Raw genomic sequence first — 21,138 nt, 5'->3', positions numbered from 1 at the left:
TGACACCAGCAGAGCCAGGTGCGCTTGGAACCCAAAGTTCGGGGCTCCTCACCCAACATTCCCTCTTTGTCTTCCAAGCTCGCATCCCGCCCAGCTCGCGCCTGGCCCAGTACAAAATGGCCCCGCCCCGCCCCGGCCTGGCCCCGCCCCGGCCCCGCCCCAGCCCATCCTGGCCCCGCCCCGGTTCTTAGTTGGCGACGGTGGGGAGGCCAGCCCCGCCGGCCCAGCGGGCGGAACCAATTGTGTCTAGCACTCCGCTCGACGTGGCCGCCCGGACTCTGAATCCCGGAGCGCCGGGCGCACGAGGACGCTGTTCTCCGTGCGCTTCCGGGCGCACGCAGTTCGGCCGCCGCCGAGAGGGCGGAATTCCCGGTGCCGCTGCCGTCTCTGTCGGTGCGCCCGGTTCTGCCGCCACCATGGGGATCCTGGAGAAGATCTCCGAGATCGAGAAGGAGATCGCTCGGACGCAGAAGAACAAGGGTGAGGGCCGGCCTGGCGGGGCCTTCCTTTCTGCCCGCCTCAGTTTTCCTGTCCGTAAAATGGGGGAACAACTCCAGCGATAGAGCTGAAGCGGGCTCGAAGGCCGCAGAAAAGTGCCAGAGACGTGACCTCGTCTCCCAGCGCGCCGAGGCAGGCAGGACCAGGCAGGATCCGGGTCCCAACGCGCTGGTCTAAGTGCAAATGATCCCCGTGAGATCTGCTTGGTGCCAGACCAGGTGACCGAGTAGAGAAATCCCAGCGCGCAGCCAGCATCTGACCCAGAGAGGCATGGTCTGGGTTCAAACCCGGGTCTCCCGGTGGTCGGGCCTGGGGGAGTTGGCGCTCGCCCCGCTTTGTGCTGGCAAGTCCAGGAGGACCCCTTTTACAGGTACCCAGCACCAGGAGGTACCCCTTTTACAGCTTCACCCAGCACCTCGGGAACAGAGGCCATCAAGACTCGAGTCTGGCGGACCTGGATTTGAACTCCAGCGCCACCAGTACCTGCTGTGAAAGCTTGGAAAGTCACTTCACCTCTTTGCGCCTCAATGTCCTCATTTGTCCCTGTCTCATCTTAGCCCACAACTAGGTTAAACTAGATAGCATGTGCAAAGTACTAGGCACATGGGAAGCACTCAGTATTTAGAGTAAACCCCCGACAGAGGTAGCACATAATGAAGGATCAAATCTAGGCTTCAGATTGTAAGGGCTGGAAGAGCTCACCGGAGAAGAGCAGTGGGGAGAAACAAATGATGACACCCAAGAAGGCTTCCAGGAGGAGGTGGGGCTTGAGCTGCTTAAGGGGAGGATACTGCAGGTGAGGGGCACTGTGGAGGCAAAAGCATGGGAGTCCAGGTGAGCGTGGTGTGTCCATGGGACTTCTAGGTCTAAAACATTCTAGAACAGAAGGAGGATCTGGAGTAATGGGGGATACGACTGGCCAGGGCGAGTGAAGCCCAGTGCCTAGCCAGTCCTGCTTTGGGGTTGCAGGAGCAGGAAGCAGGGGATATTAGGTGGCTAGTCTCAGTGTCTGTCCTTCCTCGGCTCCATTTAGTTCTGGAGGCTGAGAAGTTGGGGGCATCTTTCATTCATTCATTATGTAACTCTTTTTTTTTAAGTTTATTTGAGACAGAGAGCATGAGCAGGGTAGGGGCAGAGAGAGGGGGAGAGAGAGAATTCTAAGCAGGCTCTGCACTGTCAGCATAGACTCCAACGAGGGGCTCGAACTCACAAACATTGAGATCATGACCTGAGCTGAAATCAAGAGTCAGACGCTTAACAACTGAGCCACCCAGGTGCCCCTCATGATGTAAATCTTAACAGAGCCCTTATCCTGTGCTAGGCACTCTGGTTAAGGCCATCAGCACAGCAGGCACATCCTTGCCCTCTTGGAGCTGACCTTCCAGTGGATAGTCTGTAAACTAACAGCCAAATAAATAAGATTGTTTCATCCAGCAATACATGCTGTGAAGGCAGACCAGGGTGACACAGCAAGGGTGGAGGGGCGGGCTGGGCCTGCTAAGGTGAATGATCAGAGAAAACCTCCATGAGGCGGGGACATTTTGAGTTGAGGCCAAAATGAGAAGGTACCAGCCATGCAAAGATCTGGGGCAAGACTCTTCCCAGCAGAGGAACGAACATCTCTGACGCAGGAACGGACTTGGCTTGTTCAAGGATCTGAAGGTCTGGGGGCTGGAGTGCAGTGATGGGAAAGGAAAGGGCCAGTCATGTAGGGCCTCGTAGGTCATGGGAAAGAGTCTGAATTGTGTTCTCAGGGCAGCGGGAGCTAGTGGAGGGTGTTAAACAGGGGAGAGACAGAGTCTGATTTCTGTTTTAAAAGCTCCCACCAGCTGCCCTGTGGATGATACTCCACAGAATCAAGGAAAGTAGCAGGGAGGCTAGACGTGCTGCCATTTTGGCAGTGGTAGAAAAGGGGATGGAAAGGTGATTTAAGGATTAAGACTTAGTCCTTCCCTTCTAAGAGGTGCTTAGAATCTCAACGACCTAGGGTGACAGGAAGGTCCAGATGAACCTGACGGTTGCCAAACCCGTTCTGGGCCACTTCTCCCTGCCATCCGTTCACTCATTCCCTTGTTAGACGTTTCCTGAGTGCCTGCCCTGCGCCACGGGAGACTGGGGATCCTGCCCCACTTGAGTGAGGGAAGTAAAGAAACAAGATAGTTTCAAATGGTGATAAGAGCCATGAAGACAATACACAGGGTCATAGAGCAGAGCGGGGGCCTGAGGAAGGGCAGGGGTTACTGTGGATCATGATAATAACCAATTTTTCCTGGGCGCTTAATGGTGCTAGGCATTATTCTTAGTGCTTTCTTTAAGCCTTACAGAAATCCAGTGGAGTGGTTACTACTGATAACGTCCCCGCTTTGCAAATTGAGAAACTGATAGACAAGAAGATTAAGGAACTTTCCCAAAGTTAAATGGCCAGGAATGATAGGGTGGGATTCTAGCACAGGTTACTTACCTTTGCGGGACACTGCCCATCGCCCCCTCCGGCTGAGTAGGGGAGGCCTCTTTGAAGAGGTGACATCTGAACTGAGCCTCATGTCGAGAAGGAGCCGGCCCCGTGAAGACAAGGTTGAAATGGAAGGGATAGCAAATGCAAAGATCCTGAGGCACGAAGGGTGTCAGCATGTCCCGAAGAAGCAAAAAGAAAGCCACTGTGGCTGGAATATAGTAAATAAAAGAGAGTGGGAGGAGATGTTGGAGCAGTAGTGAGGGACCAGGTTACTAAGCCACAGCCCACTTTTCTAGTGAAGATTTTGTGACACCTTTACAGTCATGAAATACCACTCCCCATCACTGTGCAACTTTTGTACACACCGAATTTGAGAAAAATCATTATTGTGCTCTAATCCTAATACAAAGGCAGAGCAAAGGGAAAGTAATTTATAATTAAAATAGCGTTTATTTCAATATTTAAATGTTGGGGCACAGCCAAGGTACAGCGACGTTATAATGAAGTGAGATATTTGCACCTCTGGGCAGAATCACCGGGTATGTGGGCTTAGCCACGATCTACACCAGCACACAGTGTGTTATGTTGGTGACTCAGGTACCCTGCAAGAGGCATCACTGTGAGCAGCCTGGGATCCCAAGATGGCGAGCACCCCTGGGTAAAGTTTGAAACACAACATGCTAGACTCTTTCCTTGACGTACACAGCAGTCACATTCCTGGAAATTTCAGTGTTTTTTAACACTGTAAGAAAATGTCCTGGGGTTTTCTTTTTGTGAAAGAGAGTTAGGCTCTAGGCCCTGGTGCTCCTAACCCAGGTTTTCCCTCCACACATGTCTTAGGGCTGTGAAAAACTCCTATGGAACACGGGACAATTCTTGGCTGTGCCAGACTGACTCACGCTTTGTAGGGCCACTGGCGTCCCTGGCCCCTGTCTGGTAAATGGCGATGGGGACCTCACCATCACACTGACCACAGAAAACATCCTCCGGCACGCCCCAGGGAGTGGTGCTGTCCCCTGGTGCTGACATGGGGTCATGCGGTCTTAATAAGGACACTGGCTTGTAATCCTAAATGAAGTGAGAGGCTAAGGCGGCATTTTGAGACAAGGAGTGTTTTCTTTTCTGATCTCCTCGACGATTGCCATCCGGTTCTGATGTTTCCAGCCAGCATTTGGTTGTATGTGGGGTTGCACCTGACCCACGGGGCTTGGATACCCTGGATACTTACCTTCTGTCTTGCTTTCCGTCCTTCAGCCACTGAGTATCATCTGGGCCTGCTGAAAGCAAAACTCGCCAAGTATCGGGCCCAGCTGCTGGAACCGTCCAAATCGGCCTCATCCAAAGGAGAGGGTTTCGATGTCATGAAGTCGGGTGACGCCCGTGTGGCGCTGATTGGATTTCCCTCTGTGGGTAAGGTCAGTGATGGTCAGCGTGGGCCTTGGGGAGGAAGCAGCCTGTCTTCCGAACACGACTGCCTGCGCCTCCTCGCGCTGCCTTTCTGAATTCGCTCCAGGGACCAAGAAGACCCAGCCTCCCCCAGGATCAGGTCCCACCTCTTTATCATCCTGCCTGGTGACCGTTGTTTCCCGTCTCCGCTCAGTCTCTGACCCATCCATCATGCACAAACGTTTATTGAGTGCACACCCTGTGCCAGGCTCTGCGAGGCACTGGTAATACGATAGGGAACAAGATAGTTCTGTCCCTGCCCACACGGAGCTCCCCTTCTTAGGGGAGAAAAGACAGTAAGCAAACAGTGGAAGACTGGTCAGGACTGTTGTGGAGGAATATGCAGGGCAGGGGTGGAGGGCTGCTCTGAACCACTTCCTTACCTTCTGGTACCACCGAGATACCTCAGGCTCATCACGTATGTTCCCTGCCCCAGCCCTAGAATCGGCCGTAATTTCCAGGGAGCCCTGGTTCCTTTTCTTCTTCTGAGAATGCTATTTAGAGACCAAGATCTGGGTGTTAACTCACTTTGTAGCAGAATCGTTCTGGCTGTTGCGCAGATGATAGGTCGGAAGCGGGGACCCCAGCTCAGATATAGGCCAAGGGAACAATGACCAGGTAGGTGGCTTGGACAGACGCTGGTGGAATAGCATCAGGGGAAGTTGGTAACAGCTCTCGCTTCCCGAGTGCTAACTACAGGCTGAGCGCTATGCTTTGTACGGGTTTGGTTTTGTTTTCCCCTTGGCCTATATGATGGGTGTGTGCATCACAGGAGGTGGGAATTGATCTTGCACTCTGTCTACACACAACACACACACACACACACACACACACACACACTCTCTGAAAATGGGATTATGGCTACATTGGGCCCTGGCATTTTCACTCCCCCGTGGGTATCTGTCTCATTCATACATTAGAGTTACCTCCTCTCTCTCTTTTTTTTAATATATATATGTTTTTAACATTTATTCCCTTTTTGAGAGACAGAGACAGAGTGTGAGCAGGGCAGGGGCAGAGAGAGAGGGAGACATGGAATCCGAAGCAGGCTCCAGGTTCTGAGCCGTCAGCACAGAGCCTGATGCGGGGCTTGAACTCGCGAACCGTGAGATCATGACCTGAGAGGCCAAAGTTGGACGCTTAAGCAACTGAGCCACCCAGGCGCCCCAGAGTTACCTCCTCTCTTAACAGCTGCCTAGAATCCCTCACTGCGGTCATAGTGTCATCAATAGTCTGCTCCTTCCCTCCTCTGCCATGGTAGCTAGGTCGCCCCCAGGCTTTTGTTTGCCCGCACGGTGCTGTAGTCACTACCCTTGTGCGTGGATCTTTGTGAACTGGAGCCGGTATTTCTGGAGGACGAGTTTGGCCAAGTGAGCACAGCAGCTCTTGGGTGTGGGTTTTAGAAATGGCCGTCAGCACACTGCCATTTACCCCCCAGAGGAGCTGTAGCCAACGCCACGTGGGGACAGTAGTAGGAACGTCTCTAGTGTCTGCTCACGTACCCCTACACGTGATGCTGCATCCGCGCTGGGCTGTGAGCTGGCCCAATCTCTGCCTCAAGGTCTGCAGAAGGGTTCCTTCCCGATGACAGGCAGGTGCTCCTTAATCTTTGGGAACGCTGTTACCCCAGTTGAACCTTATTATCAGTACCCAGTTGGGTGGGTGCACTGCCCCCTCCCCTCCATCTGTGCGGGCTCGGGAAACAACGTCGTTTCCGTTGTCATCCGTGCAGGTAGGATGAGGACAGGAAGGTTGCTGTAGCCGAGGGTGATGAATGCCCTGGAAGGGAGCCACTGTGACCCCCCCGCCCCCCAGGCCGCTTGGCGTCCATCCAGCCTGCCCCTTTCAACCCTTGTGCCAAACCCGAGCACCTGTGTGGCGTGCGGCTACCTGGCGAGCGCTCAGATACCTGTAGTGATGGTGCTTATGACTCCTCAACTGGACGCCGAGCGGCGCAGGGGCCTCCCGCCTCAGCCCCTCAGGAGGAGCCGGCGCTGCAGGAGCCCCTCTGGAGAGGTGGGACTGTCCCCAGCCGTGCCCTCTGCCAGCTGGCCACCCGCACAGTCTTCAGTCCTGGTGTGGTTTCCAGATCCCTGTCTTTTTGTCTCTTTCTCGTTTTTCCCAGTTTTGTGTAATAGAAATTTCCAAACTTGCAGGAGAGATGAAAAGAACAAATACAGTGTCCCCGCCATCTGGGTCCATCAGTTTGCCATATTGCTCCATCTCCTTGTATTTGTGTGTATTTGTGTGTATTTGTGTGCGTGTGCGAGTGGGCTTTTGTTGTTTTGACTGAACCATTTGAGACTAGATTACAGACCTCATGCTTTGTGACCTTTGACCCCAGTATTTAAGCTTTATCTCTAAAGGATAAGGATATTTTCCTGCTGAGCCACAAACTATCTATCACACTAGACAAGATTAACAGTAACATAGTAACCATCTAATGCCTGGACCATATCCTGATTTCAACACTCGCCCCAAAATGACCTCTGCGGCTGATCTGTCCAAACGGAGGTCTGTTCTAGGACCACATGGGGCCCCTGTATGTATTATTCCTCCATCTGCTTTAATCTAGAACAGTCCCTTTTGTCAAGACCCTAGCTCTCAAGAGACCGGACAGTGGTCCTACAGGAAGCCCATGCTCTGCACTTGTCTGCTTGCTTCCTTGTGGTGTGCCTTAACCTTTTCGTCTGTTCATTGTTCTTCCTGTGAGCCGGAAGTCAGGTAGACACCTGGGACTTGGGGCCTGGTTCCACATAGGAGAGGGGGTAGACCTCGTTTTGCACCATGCCGGAAAGCCCCTGATAGCTGGTTGCATTTCCAGAACCACTGGGTTAAGGGGAGGGATACCCTGTCTCCCCTCCGAATAGTTGCGTTAGCCTCCCCACCCCCCCACCCCCGGGGGACTGCAAAGTGCCCTGCAAGGTGTGACTACAGTAGTGTGCAGAAGTCAGGCCCCGTTGACATCCTCTTGGTGTCCTTGACACCAGAGAATTGTCCTTGCCTGTGAGTTTTGTTAGTGGTTGCAGATGTCGACTTTCTAGTTCTCTTCTTCCTTCCTCACTAATTAGCTGATGTTCCTCAAGAGAGTAGCACTTTCTCTCATCAGTGTTGCTGTCTGGTTAGCCTGAAAAAGTTCCTGGAAAGGCGGGACAAATGCTTATGGGTTGCCTATACGTGACCAGCAAGATGTTGGGTCATAGCTGTCCCACAGAGTGACAGGTAAGTATTTTCAGGCTTTAATTCTTCAGGTGTTTATCATGGACTCTATCCGTTTTCACCTTTTATTTTGAGTTTACTTTCCTACCTGCCGAGGACTTCTTTTCCAGATGAGAAGCCCAGGCTGGGAGAAGCCGCCTTGTTTACCAAGGGCTATGCCCTTGAGGGTCTACCCTGTGGCCAGATGCCACCGTCCTGTTGGGGATCTGGGCTCTCCAGCCATGGGAGGGCCCAGCCTCCCCACTGCAGAGGCCAGAGAGCCTTCCGTTAGCATCCAGCCGCCATCACTCAGTGTCTCGGCAGCCGTTGCTCTCGGGCTGCCCCACCTGTCCATACCTGTCTACCCCACCAGGTTTTTATGTTTCCTCGAGTTTCTAAGAGGTCCCCAGGGTGGAGAGTTTCTGGATTTGAGGGCAGTGTTACCTTCAAGGCCTGAAGATATGTGAGTGAGATGTGCCCCCAGCCGTTCCGGTTGCCAGCGAGGGGCACGGTCCAGGCGGCCCTGTCACAACTGCGTCTCAGACTTTTTATTCCAGGTGTCCTGCGACTAGGATGGGGGCAGGAGGCCAGGGCTGGCTTTCTTCCCCTTCTGGCTCTGCCCACTGCTTTGCTGGCCCTCTGGGCCACTGCATCCATCGCCGTGGTCTCGCCATGCTCGGGGCTTGGCGCCTCGGGTGCCTCATCATCTTTAACCCCACGTGGCCCCATGCGGTAGGGAGCGAGCAGATGGCCAGCCTATGCGTGAGGACTCTGAAGCTCAGAGGATGAAGTTTCTTGCCCACGGGAGCCACGTTTCTAACTCCCCACCGGGCCCTGGCTCTGGTCCCACAGCCAACCGTGGCATAAATGTTCCCATCAAGACCCTTCCTGCCTGGCAGCACCCTCTCTTGCCATCTGGCTCTGTCTCAGACCTCATCTGCCTCCTTGCATATCTCACCCCTCCCTGGGTGAGCAGCCACTTTGAGTGCCACAGGCTGTTTGTTGCCTGTTTGAAGTTCTCTGGGGCCCAGGAAAGGCTGGAGGGTTTGGTGGAGCTAGAGAGGGGCCCCTGATTTAGTTGGGGATCCCACTTAGAAACCAGGTCCCTGTGTCCACCTGAGAGGGGCCTTGAGGCCTCCGAGGAATGGAGTGTCCTTCTGGTGCCCTACCTGCCCTGGGCAGAGCCAGAGGCGACCTTTCCAGCTGTTGTTTTCTTTCTAGCTACCCAGGTCCCCACCCTGAGGCGGAGGAGGGAGTCTCTGTGATGCCTGCATCCGGCAGGCTCCTGGCCTGTGGGGATTCTCGAAGGAGGCTGGGACAAGACTCCTCACTGCAATGACCTCTTTTTCCTCCTAGTCTACCTTCTTGAGTCTGATGACCTCCACAGCCAGCGAAGCTGCGTCCTACGAATTCACAACCCTGACATGTATCCCTGGAGTCATTGAAGTAAGTCGAGGTTTGCTGGATTCCAGAAGGGGAAAGGGTACATGCTTGGGTTTGCGATTATATATTTGTAAGTCGTGAGTGGAGGTGTCCCTGTAGGGGTGGGGGGGTCAGGGGGGGTTCTGAACTGAGCTTCTTTGCTCTCAAGCAGTGGTACCTCTGAGGATTCTGGCTGCTGGGACCCCAGAGATGCCTGCCTGGAACCCTGACTGGTTCCGGGAGTCCGGCCAGCACCTGGCCGCTCTTGCTGGTGCCCCTTTGTGCTCCACTGGCCCGCGCCACCCCGGCTTGGGTCACTTGGTGGTGGTTGGCTGTATCCCTCTGTTTCCTGTGAAGCTTCAACGCCTCGGGTAGCTGGGGTCCTGTGGCCCAGAGCCTCCGCGGTGAAGTGATATTTTTGTAAGGTGCTGTTAACCATCAGTGATGGGTGGGTAGGATTACAAAAACTCCAGAGTCTGTGCCTGGGGGCTCCTCAGCTTGCAGGATCTGGAGCTGGAGCTGTGCCAGACTGAGCAGGCTTGGACCCGGCCCCCGAGGCTGAGCCCTGGGATTCCCAGAGCCCCTGAACTGCAGGCCAGAGTGGGGGTCCTGGGTTCAGGCAAGCCCTTCCCACGGTCACCCCTCTTCACCTTCCCTTCTCCTCCGCATCCTAGTACAAAGGAGCCAATATCCAGCTGCTGGACCTTCCTGGGATCATTGAAGGTGCAGCACAAGGTAGGGAGTGGGAACCGGCAGGTGGGAAACAGGGTGGATCTCTGCACCCCAGCCCGTCCTCTTCTGTAGGGATTTGCTGTACTGGCCTCACCGTTAAAATTGGACATGGCTGCAGGGGTCAACGGGTAGGGGTGGGTTCAGTGCCCTGTGCTTCAGGGACTCTGGCCTCATACGGTCCTGGCAGGCCCCGTATTAAAGCCGAGGAGACTGAGGCCCGGCAAGGTGAAGGGACCTGTCCAAGGTCGTGTAGCTTACGTGGCAGGTTTGAGTTCCCACTTGTGTGGCGTGTCCCTGGACAGACCCCTGCAAGGACTGGCCCCTTACCAGCTGGCTAGCTCAGGCCGTGCTCCTAGTCTTGGGGCCCTGTCCTTTGTTTTGTCTTTGTTTTTTTTTTTGTTTTTTTTTAAGAAAAGGGTTGTGTTTTTTTTACGTTTATTTTTAAGTTTATGTACTAAGTTTATTTACTAACTTTTTTTAAGTTTATCTTTTTAAGCTTTTTAAAATATTTTTTAAAGTTTTTTTACTTATTAAGTTTTTAAGTTTATTTACTTATTTTGAGAGAGACAGAGACAGTGTGACTGGGGGAAGGGCAGAGAGAGAGAGACAGAGAATCCCAAGCAGGCTCCGTGCTGTCAGCACAGAGACCGATGTGGGGCTTGAACCCATGAAATTGTGAGATCATGACCTGAGCCGAAACTGAGAGCCAGACACTCAACTGACTGAGCCACCCGGGCGCCCCTTGTCTTTGTTTTCTGAGATAGGAACATGCCTGTGGCTTCTGGTGGCTTCCTGCAGCATTGCAGACACGGTAACCAGCTGATGGTTATCCAGCACTGGCTAAGTGCTGGGCTCTGCGCTGACCATTATCTCACTTAATCCTCACATAGTCCTGTGACTTAGGAAGTGTCATTATTTCCCTTTCATAGCCAGGAGGAACCGCAGGGACAGACAGGGAAAGGGTCTGCCCTAAACGACTCTTCGCCCATCAAGTGGCAGGGCCAGGGTTGGTGCCCACCTCTCTGGTTTAGCAACCCTGTCCAGGCTGGGCAGCGGGACCTCCTCCCTGGGGGTCCAGTTGCCATCTCCTCTGCACGTTTCCATACCCCACTGCCCCCATCAGGGCAGAGTGCCGGCTACTTGAATTGGGATGGTGGAAATGGTGATGGTCCCCCAGGAACCTGCTGTCCCAGGCAGCATCATGGGGCCTGGTGTGGTCTGGCCCCTGTGGGGGAAGTACGTTTGGTAGTGACAGGAGGCCCCTGGCTTGTGAAGATCACTGGACCCAGCCCCCCATTCTCCAAAGAGGGAGGCAGATCATGGTTGAAATCTACACTACCTGGATCCTAGTGCTGTGACCTTGGCAAGGCGCCTGACTTCTGTGGTGGTGCAATAACCACATGGTCTGACCTTTGTGTGGCAGTTCCTAAAGTACCTCTTCCTGTGGTGTCTCATGTGATCCTTTCTGCAGCCCTTGGACTGGGGGTGGGTTATATCGCCCCATTTCCAGAAAGGGCAGACATGTTCAAATCCTGATAGCACACTAGCTTTGTAATCTTGGGCAAGTGATGAGCGCCAAACCAAGCCTCAGTTTTCTCATCTATAAAATGGGCTTGATAACACTGACTATATAGGGTGGTTGTGAGGAAATGTTCACGAAGCACTTAGCGTGTGGCCTATTGCAGGGTAGGGACAGGAGGAGAATGTTACTTCTCCTGAGGTGGTGATGTCAGATTACCTTCTAAAACAAGTCTCCATGAGTAAAACAGCATACGGATTAGTGAAAAATGGCAAGGAAATCACAGCCAGGGGCTGGCATATGGCAGAGACCATGATGGGTCTGTGGAGGACAGGAGTCTGGGGTTCCGTGGCCTGGGTGGGGGTCACACGGGTTGTGCCTATGTCATTGTGTAACCGTGTCCCTTCCACCTATCCAGGGAAAGGTCGTGGCCGGCAGGTGATTGCTGTGGCACGCACGGCTGACGTCGTCATCATGATGCTGGATGCCACTAAGGGAGAAGTGCAGAGGTCTGCAGGGGAGTGTGGGGGGTGGGGCAGGCTAACATGTCTGGGGGGCGGTGGGGATCCCTGGGCATGCTGGTAGGACACTGTGGCTCCAGCTGCTGTGTCCCTGATCACAATGGGTGATCCAGGGGCGCTTGGGCCTCTCACACGTGGGAGCAGCAGCAGGACTGTCCACAGGCTAAACCCGTGCAGTCAGCCTGGAGCGTCCTCTCTGAGTGGCTTACATCTGGCATGGAGATGTCTGGAGGCTGGGGACTGTGGTACGCTGCACCGACTGAAGCCTGTGTCACCCGTGAGCCCCATGCTGGCTCTGGCTCCTGCCTGCAGAGGCCAAGGTGCCTCAGTTGCTTCCCAGAACCCAGTGGGAGCCCAGGCCCAAACAACAGAAGCCTTATTCATGCCCTGACCTGCTGGCTAAGGGGCACAGCAGGCCTGCCTCTGCGTGCCAGTCGCAGGCCCAGCCAGTCTCCCTCGAACTGGACAGAAGGTCCAGAGGCTCCTCAGCGGCTTTGGGTTGTTGAGAAGGAACGTTCTGGGTTCCCAGTGGTGGGTAGGAGGGCATTGGCCTCCCTCTGGAAGGGCAGGGGCTTCCTGTGTAACAGGGAAGCCGTTTGGCCTGCCTCTGGACACCTGTGACGGCTCGTGGGGGTTCTACCCAGGTCTCTGCTGGAAAAGGAGCTGGAATCAGTGGGTATCCGCCTCAACAAGCACAAGCCCAACATCTACTTCAAGGTGAGGCCCCCCCTCACCAGGAGGCCAGGCACGGGCGGGTTTGGGATGATTGCAGCTGCCCCTTTGTGAGCCGCTCTCCTTTCCTCTCTCCTCCAGCCCAAGAAAGGTGGTGGCATCTCCTTTAACTCCACAGTCACACTGACCCAGTGCTCAGAAAAGCTGGTGCAGCTGATTCTGCATGAGTACAGTATCCTCCCAAAAGCAGCAAGGGAGGGCCCAGAGCCCTCAGGGCAGGGGAGGGGCCACCCGAGACAGGAGGGAGGCCTTGCGGCCCAGGATGATCACAGACCACCCCAAGCCACCCCGGCTCCATCCGAGCGACTGCCAGGAAAGCGGTAGTGACATGGGACACTTCCTGTCCCCCCTGCCTCCGTGCTCACCGAGCTGCAGGCTGGCTGGGCCAGAGCCGTGAACTCAGCAGTGGCTTCCTAACTCCCTGGCAAGTACTAGGCACTGGCAGCCAGTCACGTCTGGAAGGAAGATGAGATGGTGAGGGAAACAGCGCCCGAGGACTGGGGGTTCCTGGCCTGGGGAAGCCTCAGGAAGAACCAGGGGCCTGGCTGGTTGTCGGGGGTGCTGGAGGTCAGGGCAGGGCCCCAGAGGCAGAGCAGCTCAGCATGTGAAGAAGTCACCTTGGGACAGGCTGTGTGCAGGGTGATGAGGCCCCTGTCACTGCAGGTATGCAAGCCTCCAGAGGAGAGCTTTGCACGAGGGAAGCTGGGTTAGACCAATGCTCGCAGACCGTGCTCCTGGCACCGAAGCCTGGGGTTCCACTGAGGTGCTTTGGGGATTCTGGCAAGTCCATTTTTCTTCTTGCCTAATGGAGAAGATTGAAACCACTGATTGAAACTTTATGTATCGTGGCTCCTTTTGAAAAACAACGAGGGCAGTCCCCAAACTTCAAAAGCTTGTAAAACCTCCAGAGCAGATGACCTCCGAGGTCCCTTTCGGCACTGTGTTTCCTAACTGGCTGTCCAGGCCCCTCTCCTGCGGGGGCGCTGGTGGCTGCTAGTGCTCAGGTGGCCCTTAATCCGAGCCCCTCAGAGATCTTCAACGCAGAGGTGCTCTTCCGAGAAGACTGCTCCCCGGATGAGTTCATCGATGTGATCGTGGGCAACCGGGTGTACATGCCCTGCTTGTATGTAAGTGGCACTGGGCCCTAGGGCGCACATGTGGGAGCGGAGCTGGCCCCGGGGTGACCCAGATGGGAGACAAGCTTCCCAGAGGGGCAAGGAGAGCATGGAGCTGCCTTCACCCCCCTGCCCCTCTTCCCTGGCGGCTGCACAAGTTTTGCAGACCTCCCTAGCTTGACAGCGGGTTCTATCCCAGCCTTCCCTTCTGGGGAGGGATAGCGGTCCCAGAACCCTGCACCGTTTCCTCACCCTTGAGGCAGCAGGGGAGGGAGGACACTGGCATCGGCCCCTGCCCCTGTTGTGTTCCGGCACGCGGAGGGAAGCACTGTGGGCAGGACCGTGGCATTTGGGGACCCGGTTCCTGCACTACTGTATTCTTTTCCTTCCCCGACACCCACCTCCATCTTCTCAATCCCAGGTTTATAACAAAATTGACCAGATCTCCATGGAAGAAGTAGACCGCCTGGCCCGGAAGCCCAACAGTGTGGTCATCAGGTGAGGGTCCCAACTCCTTCTTGTGTGTGTGAGCCCGTCAGGCCTCCCCACCACGTTGGCCAGGCAGAGCCCCCACACGCACCCAGGCCAGAGTAGACCATCTTAGTAACGGCTTTGACTTTGGCCTGGTCCTACCCTGGATCGGCCTGGGCGGAGTGGATGATGTGGGATGGGCTCTGGTTAAGATAACAGAAGGATTTCATCCACCAAGGTAAATGGATAAGAATTGTTAACAGGCTTCGTAGCTTAGTAGTTAACCGCAGACCTCAGAAATCCCAAGGGGCGCCTGGGTGGCTCAGTCGGTTAAGCGTCTGACTTCAGCTCAGGTCGTGATCTCACAGTTCGTGAGTTCAAGCCCTGCATCGGGCTCTGTGCTGGCAGCTCGGAGCCTGGAGCCTGCCTCAGATTCTGCGTCTTCCTCTCTCTCTGTCTCTCCCCTGCTTGTGCTTTCAGTCTCCCAAAAATAAAAAACATTAAAAAATTTTTTTTAAGAGATCCCTAGGGTGTGAGCCAGCTGCTCCTAATCCTCCAGAAGATGCGGCTACCACTGCATGGCAGAGGGAAGAGGGAAGTTAAGTCCTCCGGTGGGGGGTAGGGGGCATCCTTGCCCTCCTTGGAGCGGTGGGTCCTGGGGACTGTAGTTCATTTTTTTTTTTTTAACATTTATTCATTTTTGTGAGACAGAGACAAAGCGTGAGCGGGGAAGGGGCAGAGAGAGGGAGACACAGAATCCGAAGCAGGCTCCAGGCTCCGAGCTGTCAGCACGGAGCCCCACGCGGGGCTCGAACTCACGAACCGCGAGATCATGATGTGAGCCGAAGTCGGACACTCAACCGACTGAGCCACCCAGACACCCCTGTAGTTCATTTTTCAGTGTCCTTGCAAGTTCTTCCTTGGGAGCAGCCCGACCTGTGTGCTCCGCTCTCTGGCTTCCCGGCTATCACAAGGCAGTCTGTAGCTTCACACTGAGGCAGGGCTTACGGGGAACCAGATGCTGAGCGGCCAAGGGGGTAGGGTGACTGGTGCAAATGATGGGTGAGGGTCCCGGACCCCCTCCCAGGCGTTGCCAGCTACTGCCAAGAGCAGGAGAGCGCTGGCATCCCTCCTGAAAGACCGCCTCAGTTCCTCTCCTGCCGCTATATCCCAGGCTGCCTTCAGGGGCTGCCCAAGGATGTGCCGGTTCTCAGGGCGTGAGGTCACCTCCTCACCACACGTTCATTTGCTATGCCAACGGCGTGTCAGTGGAGGTCAAGGTGCCCGCTCAGGCTCATGCCTCTATAAACGATCAAGCCAGGAGCCACCCCCTCAACAAAACCCCCCCTGGGCTGAGCTGTGCTCGGCATTCTCCTTCCAGCAGGTGTCAGAAGGGAAGCCCCACCTCCTGGCGCCCTGTGTCCCTCAGAGATGCCACGTGCCCTCCACAGATGCCAACGGGACCGCCAGGAGAGACTGCTGAGCTCTGCTGGGCGTGACTGTGGTGGTGGCCGGAGGTGTTGGCAGCTGAAGTGTCGAGCCGCCCTCAGAACTACAGGCTCAGTTCCCCACGGCTCCCATATGGGCCACGCCGGCCTCTGTCCCCGGGCCAGCCAGATGGAGGCTGTCCCCTGCAACAGTGAGAAAGCAGTTCTCACTGTCGAGAACAGAGCCCATGGGGCTACTCTGACCGGCCGCTTTCCTCCCTGGCAGCTGCGGCATGAAGCTGAACCTGGACTACTTGCTTGAGATGCTTTGGGAGTACTTGGCCCTGACCTGCATCTACACCAAGAAGAGAGGACGTGAGTTAGACGGCGTGTGGCCCAGGAAACAGGCTGAGCCTCACCCTCCCATAGGACGGCCACGCTCTGCGTGTGGACGCTGTGCCCCTGGCTCAGCCTGTCCCGTACAGATCTCAGCTTTTCTCCCATCTCGGAATTGTCACCGCCCTCTACCCCAGGCTGCTAGAGACCTCGGCTGAGCCTTTACAGTACAGAGGGCCACTTCCTGGGACTGCTGGTCTTGATGAATTCCTTGGGAGCTGAGGCCGGGAGGGGTAGTGGGATAGAGGCTGTCCTGTGGTTCCCCACTGGCTACAGTAGTAACCCCCCTCCCAGCCTCCTCGAGCAGGAGCACGCCCCCTGGGTCAGGCCAGTGAATACACAGGAACCTTCATTCTGTCCCCTCCCCCTGGTTGCACACCTCACACACCCTGTGACCTTGCAGTTGAGTTCTGGCACTTTGCATCAGCCTTGACCTTGTCGGCAAGGGAGGCGATGTAGCAGCTCTGACCGGTCCCCGGCAGCTGGCTGCCATGTCTTACCAGTTCCATCCAGATGCTTCACGTGGCTGGACTTATTCTCATGGCTGACCGGGTTGCCGGCCCTCCTGGATGTGGGTTTATTTTTATTTTCTGTGTTAAAGTCAAGGTTGTAGAACCCTGCAAGAGGACCTGTAGGGCAAGTGTGCCAAATAGTGAGGGGAAGGTTGAGCCAAGGCTGGAAGGGGCTGGAAGGGCCTCTGTCCCCTGATGGAAGGGCACAGAGCAGCTTGGGGCCGTAACTGTGGTTGCCTCCCTCTACCTTTGCAGAGAGGCCGGACTTCACAGATGCCATCATCCTCCGGAAAGGGGCCTCCGTGGAGCACGTGGTGAGTTGCCGAGACCTGTCGGGACAGTGGGGTCAGGGAGCTCTCTGTCCCTGCTGCGGGGTTTTGCTGAGGTTCTCCCATTGACTCTTAGATGCCGCCGGCTCAATAGCAGAGTGGCCCAGCGCGGGCTCTGGAGTTAGACCTGGGGTTGCATCCCGGGCCCCCTTCCTTGCTGCGTATGAAGCCACCAGGCCTCTCCCGCCGGCAGGGCTGGCACTTTCTACCCCAGTGGTGGTTAGAGGGCGGGGTTGAAGGAGGTCCAGCGTGTGAATAGTCAGCGTGCCGCCTGGCACTTGGAAGGTGTCCAGGAAGCGGTGGTCGTCGCTGTCCTGTCACGTCTGGGTGTTGCAGGCTCAGAGCCACAGCTGTGCAGGTGTTCGTCAGGTAGAGCCACTGCCCTGGGGCGTTTCTGTGCTGTCACTCCACATTGTGTTTCCCCGGTGCCTACGGCTCAGAGCTACTGCCTCCATGCCCTCGGCCCCTCCTGGCTTCCTGTCCCTCAGTCAGCCCCCAGCAGCCCTCCCTGCTCCCACATCCTGCCCCCCAGCCCAGGATGGCTTTGATTGCTTTTTACACTCAACACACATTTATCGAGCACCAACGATAAAGCAGCCCCTGCCAGAACAGGGTCCATCGGGGTCAAAGATGCCAAATACCCAATCCCAGAGCTAAGCAGTCACACATAAGGGGGAGTGGAACAAAGTAAGGGAACGGGGAGTGACCCTGAGTCTACACAGAGAGGCCAGGTGGTCTTGGGGGGAGGTGTCCTCATGGGGGCCTGTAGACCAAGTAGGACCTGACAGTGAAGATTTAGGGGTGGTGGAAGCCCTCCTAGGCAGGGGTGCAAGGTATGCAAAGGTCCTGAGGCAGAGGGGCTCTGGGCTGAGCCTGTGGGCTCAGGGAGAGGAGGGTGCAATTCTGTGTCTAGAGTTTTGTTGCAGGCACAGCTGTCACCTGTCCCTTCAATGTGACCCTGCACCATCTTTTTCAGAGGTGTATTGGGCCCTGCAGGAGCAAATGATGGCTCAAGCGCCTGGAACAATACTCCAGGTCGACACAGGCAACTTCTTAGGCTTTGGTTTTTTGGGGGTTTGTTTTCCATCTAGCTCATTTCTTCTCAGGATGTGTACTGTGGACAAGTGGTGGGCCAGCCTGCCGTCTGGGCTCATGTGTGCATTCAGTCAGCAAGCCCAGCCCGAGGCCTCTGCCAGCTAGAGGTTCCTGATACAAAAGGGCAGGGCTCGGCCTTGAACACTAGCACGCCCGGCAGGAGCCGCATCCCTTAGATCACTCCTCATGACGGGGGGGCGGGGAGGGCGTCCCTGCCGCTGCAGGCCTATTTCGGAACCTGTGACTGCTGAGGTGTCTCTTGGGGAACCTGTGACTGCTGCGGTATCTCTTGGGGACCCGGCAGCTGTCGATACGGGTGCCCCCATGTGCTGGCTCTCTGTGGAGTTACCCTGCACCTTCTGTGGGTACTTTCCTCAACCCTCTCAGGCCCTGGCTGCTTGCCCAAGAGGATGTAGGACTTCAGCCACTCCCGGGAAGAAAAGCGGGAGATAGCAGTAGGAGAGGGTTTTCCAGGCGGTGGGACTAATAGGTACAAAGGCCCAGAGGCAGGGGTGAGTGTGGGGAATGCTGGCTGTTTGTCATCAGCTGCACAGGGGTAGGAGGTGACAAGGGTCCAGTGGGGTAGGGGAGGGGCTCTGGGGGCCTTGCTCCAGAGCCTGGACTGGCCTCCTCCTCCCTGCTCACCCTCCCCACAGGTGCTTCCCTCCTGGGACACCCAACTGTCCCAGATGCGACAGAGTATAGTACAGGCCTGCCTGGATGCTGGCAGCGGGGCCCCAGGTAGACAGTGGAGCCACGCAGACCGAGGGTCATGTTCTGGTTCTCCCCCATCCTGTGTCAGCCTCCCTGTGCCTCAGTTTCCTCATCTGGGGGTAACTGAACCCCCACCCCCAGGGCCTTTGCGATGCACCCAGCCTAGGCCCCGGCACGGATTCAGTGAGAGCTGACAAAGGCCTCGCTTCCAAAAGGGTTGTGGGCCGTAAGCCCCCAAGGCAGAGAGGACCTTGCAGGGCTCTCAAGGGGGGGGGGGGGGTACAGTGGGCACTGAGCAGCAGTGGTCTTCCTGTCGTTGAACGACACGTTCTTTCCCATAGTAGAAAAGACGGCCGTCCGTGACCTGCCATTAACCCCCATTGCTAGAGATGCAAGTGCGGAGAAACTTCTCTGAGCCCCGTGGTAAATGGCTCCTAGTGTCACAGACACTAGGGTACAGTGGGGCCTGTGGCAGGCTGGAGGGTGCACGCCCTGTCTGCCTCGAGGGCAGGAGCACCCGCTCCGTGCTCCCAAAGCTGTCAGGGTCCCAGGGGAGTCCTTGCGGGGGTGCGGCCCTGCTCCATTGTTGTGGGTCAAGCTGAGGAAGACATAAAACCCAGAGACGACCGCTGGGCCAGTGGATTTCATTCTCTGCTCTAGAAAATAGCGTTGGAACCACTTGTGTGGGTCTCTGTGCTCATTACTGGCAGCAGTGTCCTGGCCACCACGGCCACCTAGAGGAGGCCCCGTCAGGTCGGCTGCCCATATGTGCTCAGGAAATGTTCTTATAGGCTCAGCGTCCCCATAGAAGCTGTCTCCCCAGCCCCCCTCCCCTGCGCAACCCGGGGCCCCCAGCCTCCGGGAAAGAGCTGGCCGCCCTTGCAAGTTCCCCTCCTTCCAGCTTCCTTTAAGAGCTCTGGGATTCCTGAGGTGGAGGTGGATGATGTCATGGGTGGGAGGCTCCAGGTCACAGGGGACAGTGGCCAGGCATGGTGACTCCAGGCTGAGGTGGGGTGACCTGAAAACTACCGTCACCCATCTAAAGGAGCATCTGTCAGGGTTGGCATTCAGGCAAGGCCGGCGGAAGCCTGCCGACAGCCAGGTCCAGACCTTCTGATGGCTTCGAGAACGTTTCTAGTGAGCTCCATGGCCTTTGGGCCAACCTGGAAGTGGGAGTATCAGAAGAGCCTGCAGCCATGCACGAGACCGCCTGTGGATTGAGCCTGTGGTGCTCACAAGGCCAGTGCTGTGTGAGCACCTGCCTTGGGGACTGCTACTTGGCGGAGGCCTTGGGCTTGGGTGTGTGGCTAGGCTCAGTGGGCTTGGTACTTATCTCACTGTTACCCTCTCCCATCCCCCAGTGCCACCGCATCCACCGGTCACTTGCCAGCCAGTTCAAGTACGCGCTGGTGTGGGTGAGTCTCTGGGAAGGAGGAGGGCCGGGGTCATGCCCAGCATAGCCTCCGGGTTAGGCAGAAGCAAGGCGCTCATGCCACTCCGCGTGGTGTCCCAGTTTACGGGGTGTGCGTGGTGACCCGTACTGGACTTGGGCCTCTCCCATCTTGGGATCCGGGGATGGCCAGTCCACTGGGGACATCCTCCTGTCTGGGGGCGGGTGGGGGGGGGTGTTGCCAGTGATGGGGCCCCCACTCAGCCTCTGGCATTCACCTATCCCCGTAACGTGTACACCCACCTACCTTCCTCCTGCAATAGCTATCAGCCTTGGCCTTGCTCAGTGCAGAGGCTGACAGGGCCCCTCTGCCTTGTTCCCCACCTAGGGCACCAGCACCAAGTACAGCCCACAGCGGGTGGGCCTGACCCACACCATGGAGCACGAAGATGTCATCCAGATTGTCAAGAAGTAGTACCTCTTGCTGGGCGCCCTGCCTGCCCACCCTGCCTCCCTGGGGAGTCGGCCCCAGCAGGACGCACCAAAGCCCAAACAGGAAAAATACAAATACATACACCCCAGGAAGGGGTCTCTCAAGTCTCTGCTGTCTCCAGAAGTTTCTTCAGTAGGCAGATGATGAAGAGTGTTGGGGCAAAGGGACATGGTTGGGGGACCTGGGCTGGTCTGGTGGCATTTCCCATGAGACTGGCCCCTCGTGTTTGGAACCCTACCCCTGGCCCCCTTCAGGCACGGGGGGAGCAAGTTGCCCGCTGCCCCACAGCCGGGGCCTGACATCGATGGCTTGCTTGGTGCTGGGGCTAGGAGCTGACCCTGCTCGGGTCCCTGGAAGCCGTAGTTACTGTTGTTGCACCTTGGCCCTTTAGAGCCTGCTGGCACCTGGGGAGGGCGCCTCCCAGGACAGACCCTCGGCCCCACCCCAGGCTGCTTCGTGGTGGCTGTAAGCCCCAGCTCATGCCTTCCTCAGCCTGAGGAGTCCTAAGTATTGCCCTCCGAGGGCAGCCCCTGCCCAGCACGGACCCCAGGACCCAGAGCCTGCAGGGACACCTGGAGCAGAGGCTTTGGCTTTTGGTTTCTGTATTGTTTTCTCTAAGCCCCTGGTCTCCGCGCTCCTTTCTGAAATAAAGAGTGAAAACAATTCCTGTTCA

At 56.3% G+C, this 21,138-nt stretch overlaps 1 protein-coding gene across 1 annotated transcript; it reads left to right on the top strand.

Annotated features, from left to right (window-relative positions):
- Window positions 1-299: 299 nt before the first annotated feature.
- On the top strand, window positions 300-21,138 carry DRG2 (developmentally regulated GTP binding protein 2). Its single transcript, XM_058702994.1, has 13 exons — window positions 300-480; window positions 4,208-4,368; window positions 8,954-9,043; window positions 9,694-9,754; window positions 11,689-11,779; window positions 12,436-12,508; window positions 12,605-12,695; window positions 13,553-13,650; window positions 14,060-14,136; window positions 15,823-15,911; window positions 16,700-16,758; window positions 19,944-19,997; window positions 20,361-21,138. Exons 1-13 carry the CDS (start codon window positions 417-419, stop codon window positions 20,445-20,447), a joined length of 1,095 nt encoding a protein of 364 aa, XP_058558977.1. The 5' UTR covers window positions 300-416; the 3' UTR covers window positions 20,448-21,138.

Source organism: Neofelis nebulosa, chromosome 16, assembly GCF_028018385.1.
Source record: "Neofelis nebulosa isolate mNeoNeb1 chromosome 16, mNeoNeb1.pri, whole genome shotgun sequence".
NCBI lineage: Eukaryota > Metazoa > Chordata > Mammalia > Carnivora > Felidae > Neofelis > Neofelis nebulosa.
This window is presented reverse-complemented; position numbering and strand designations above follow the sequence as displayed.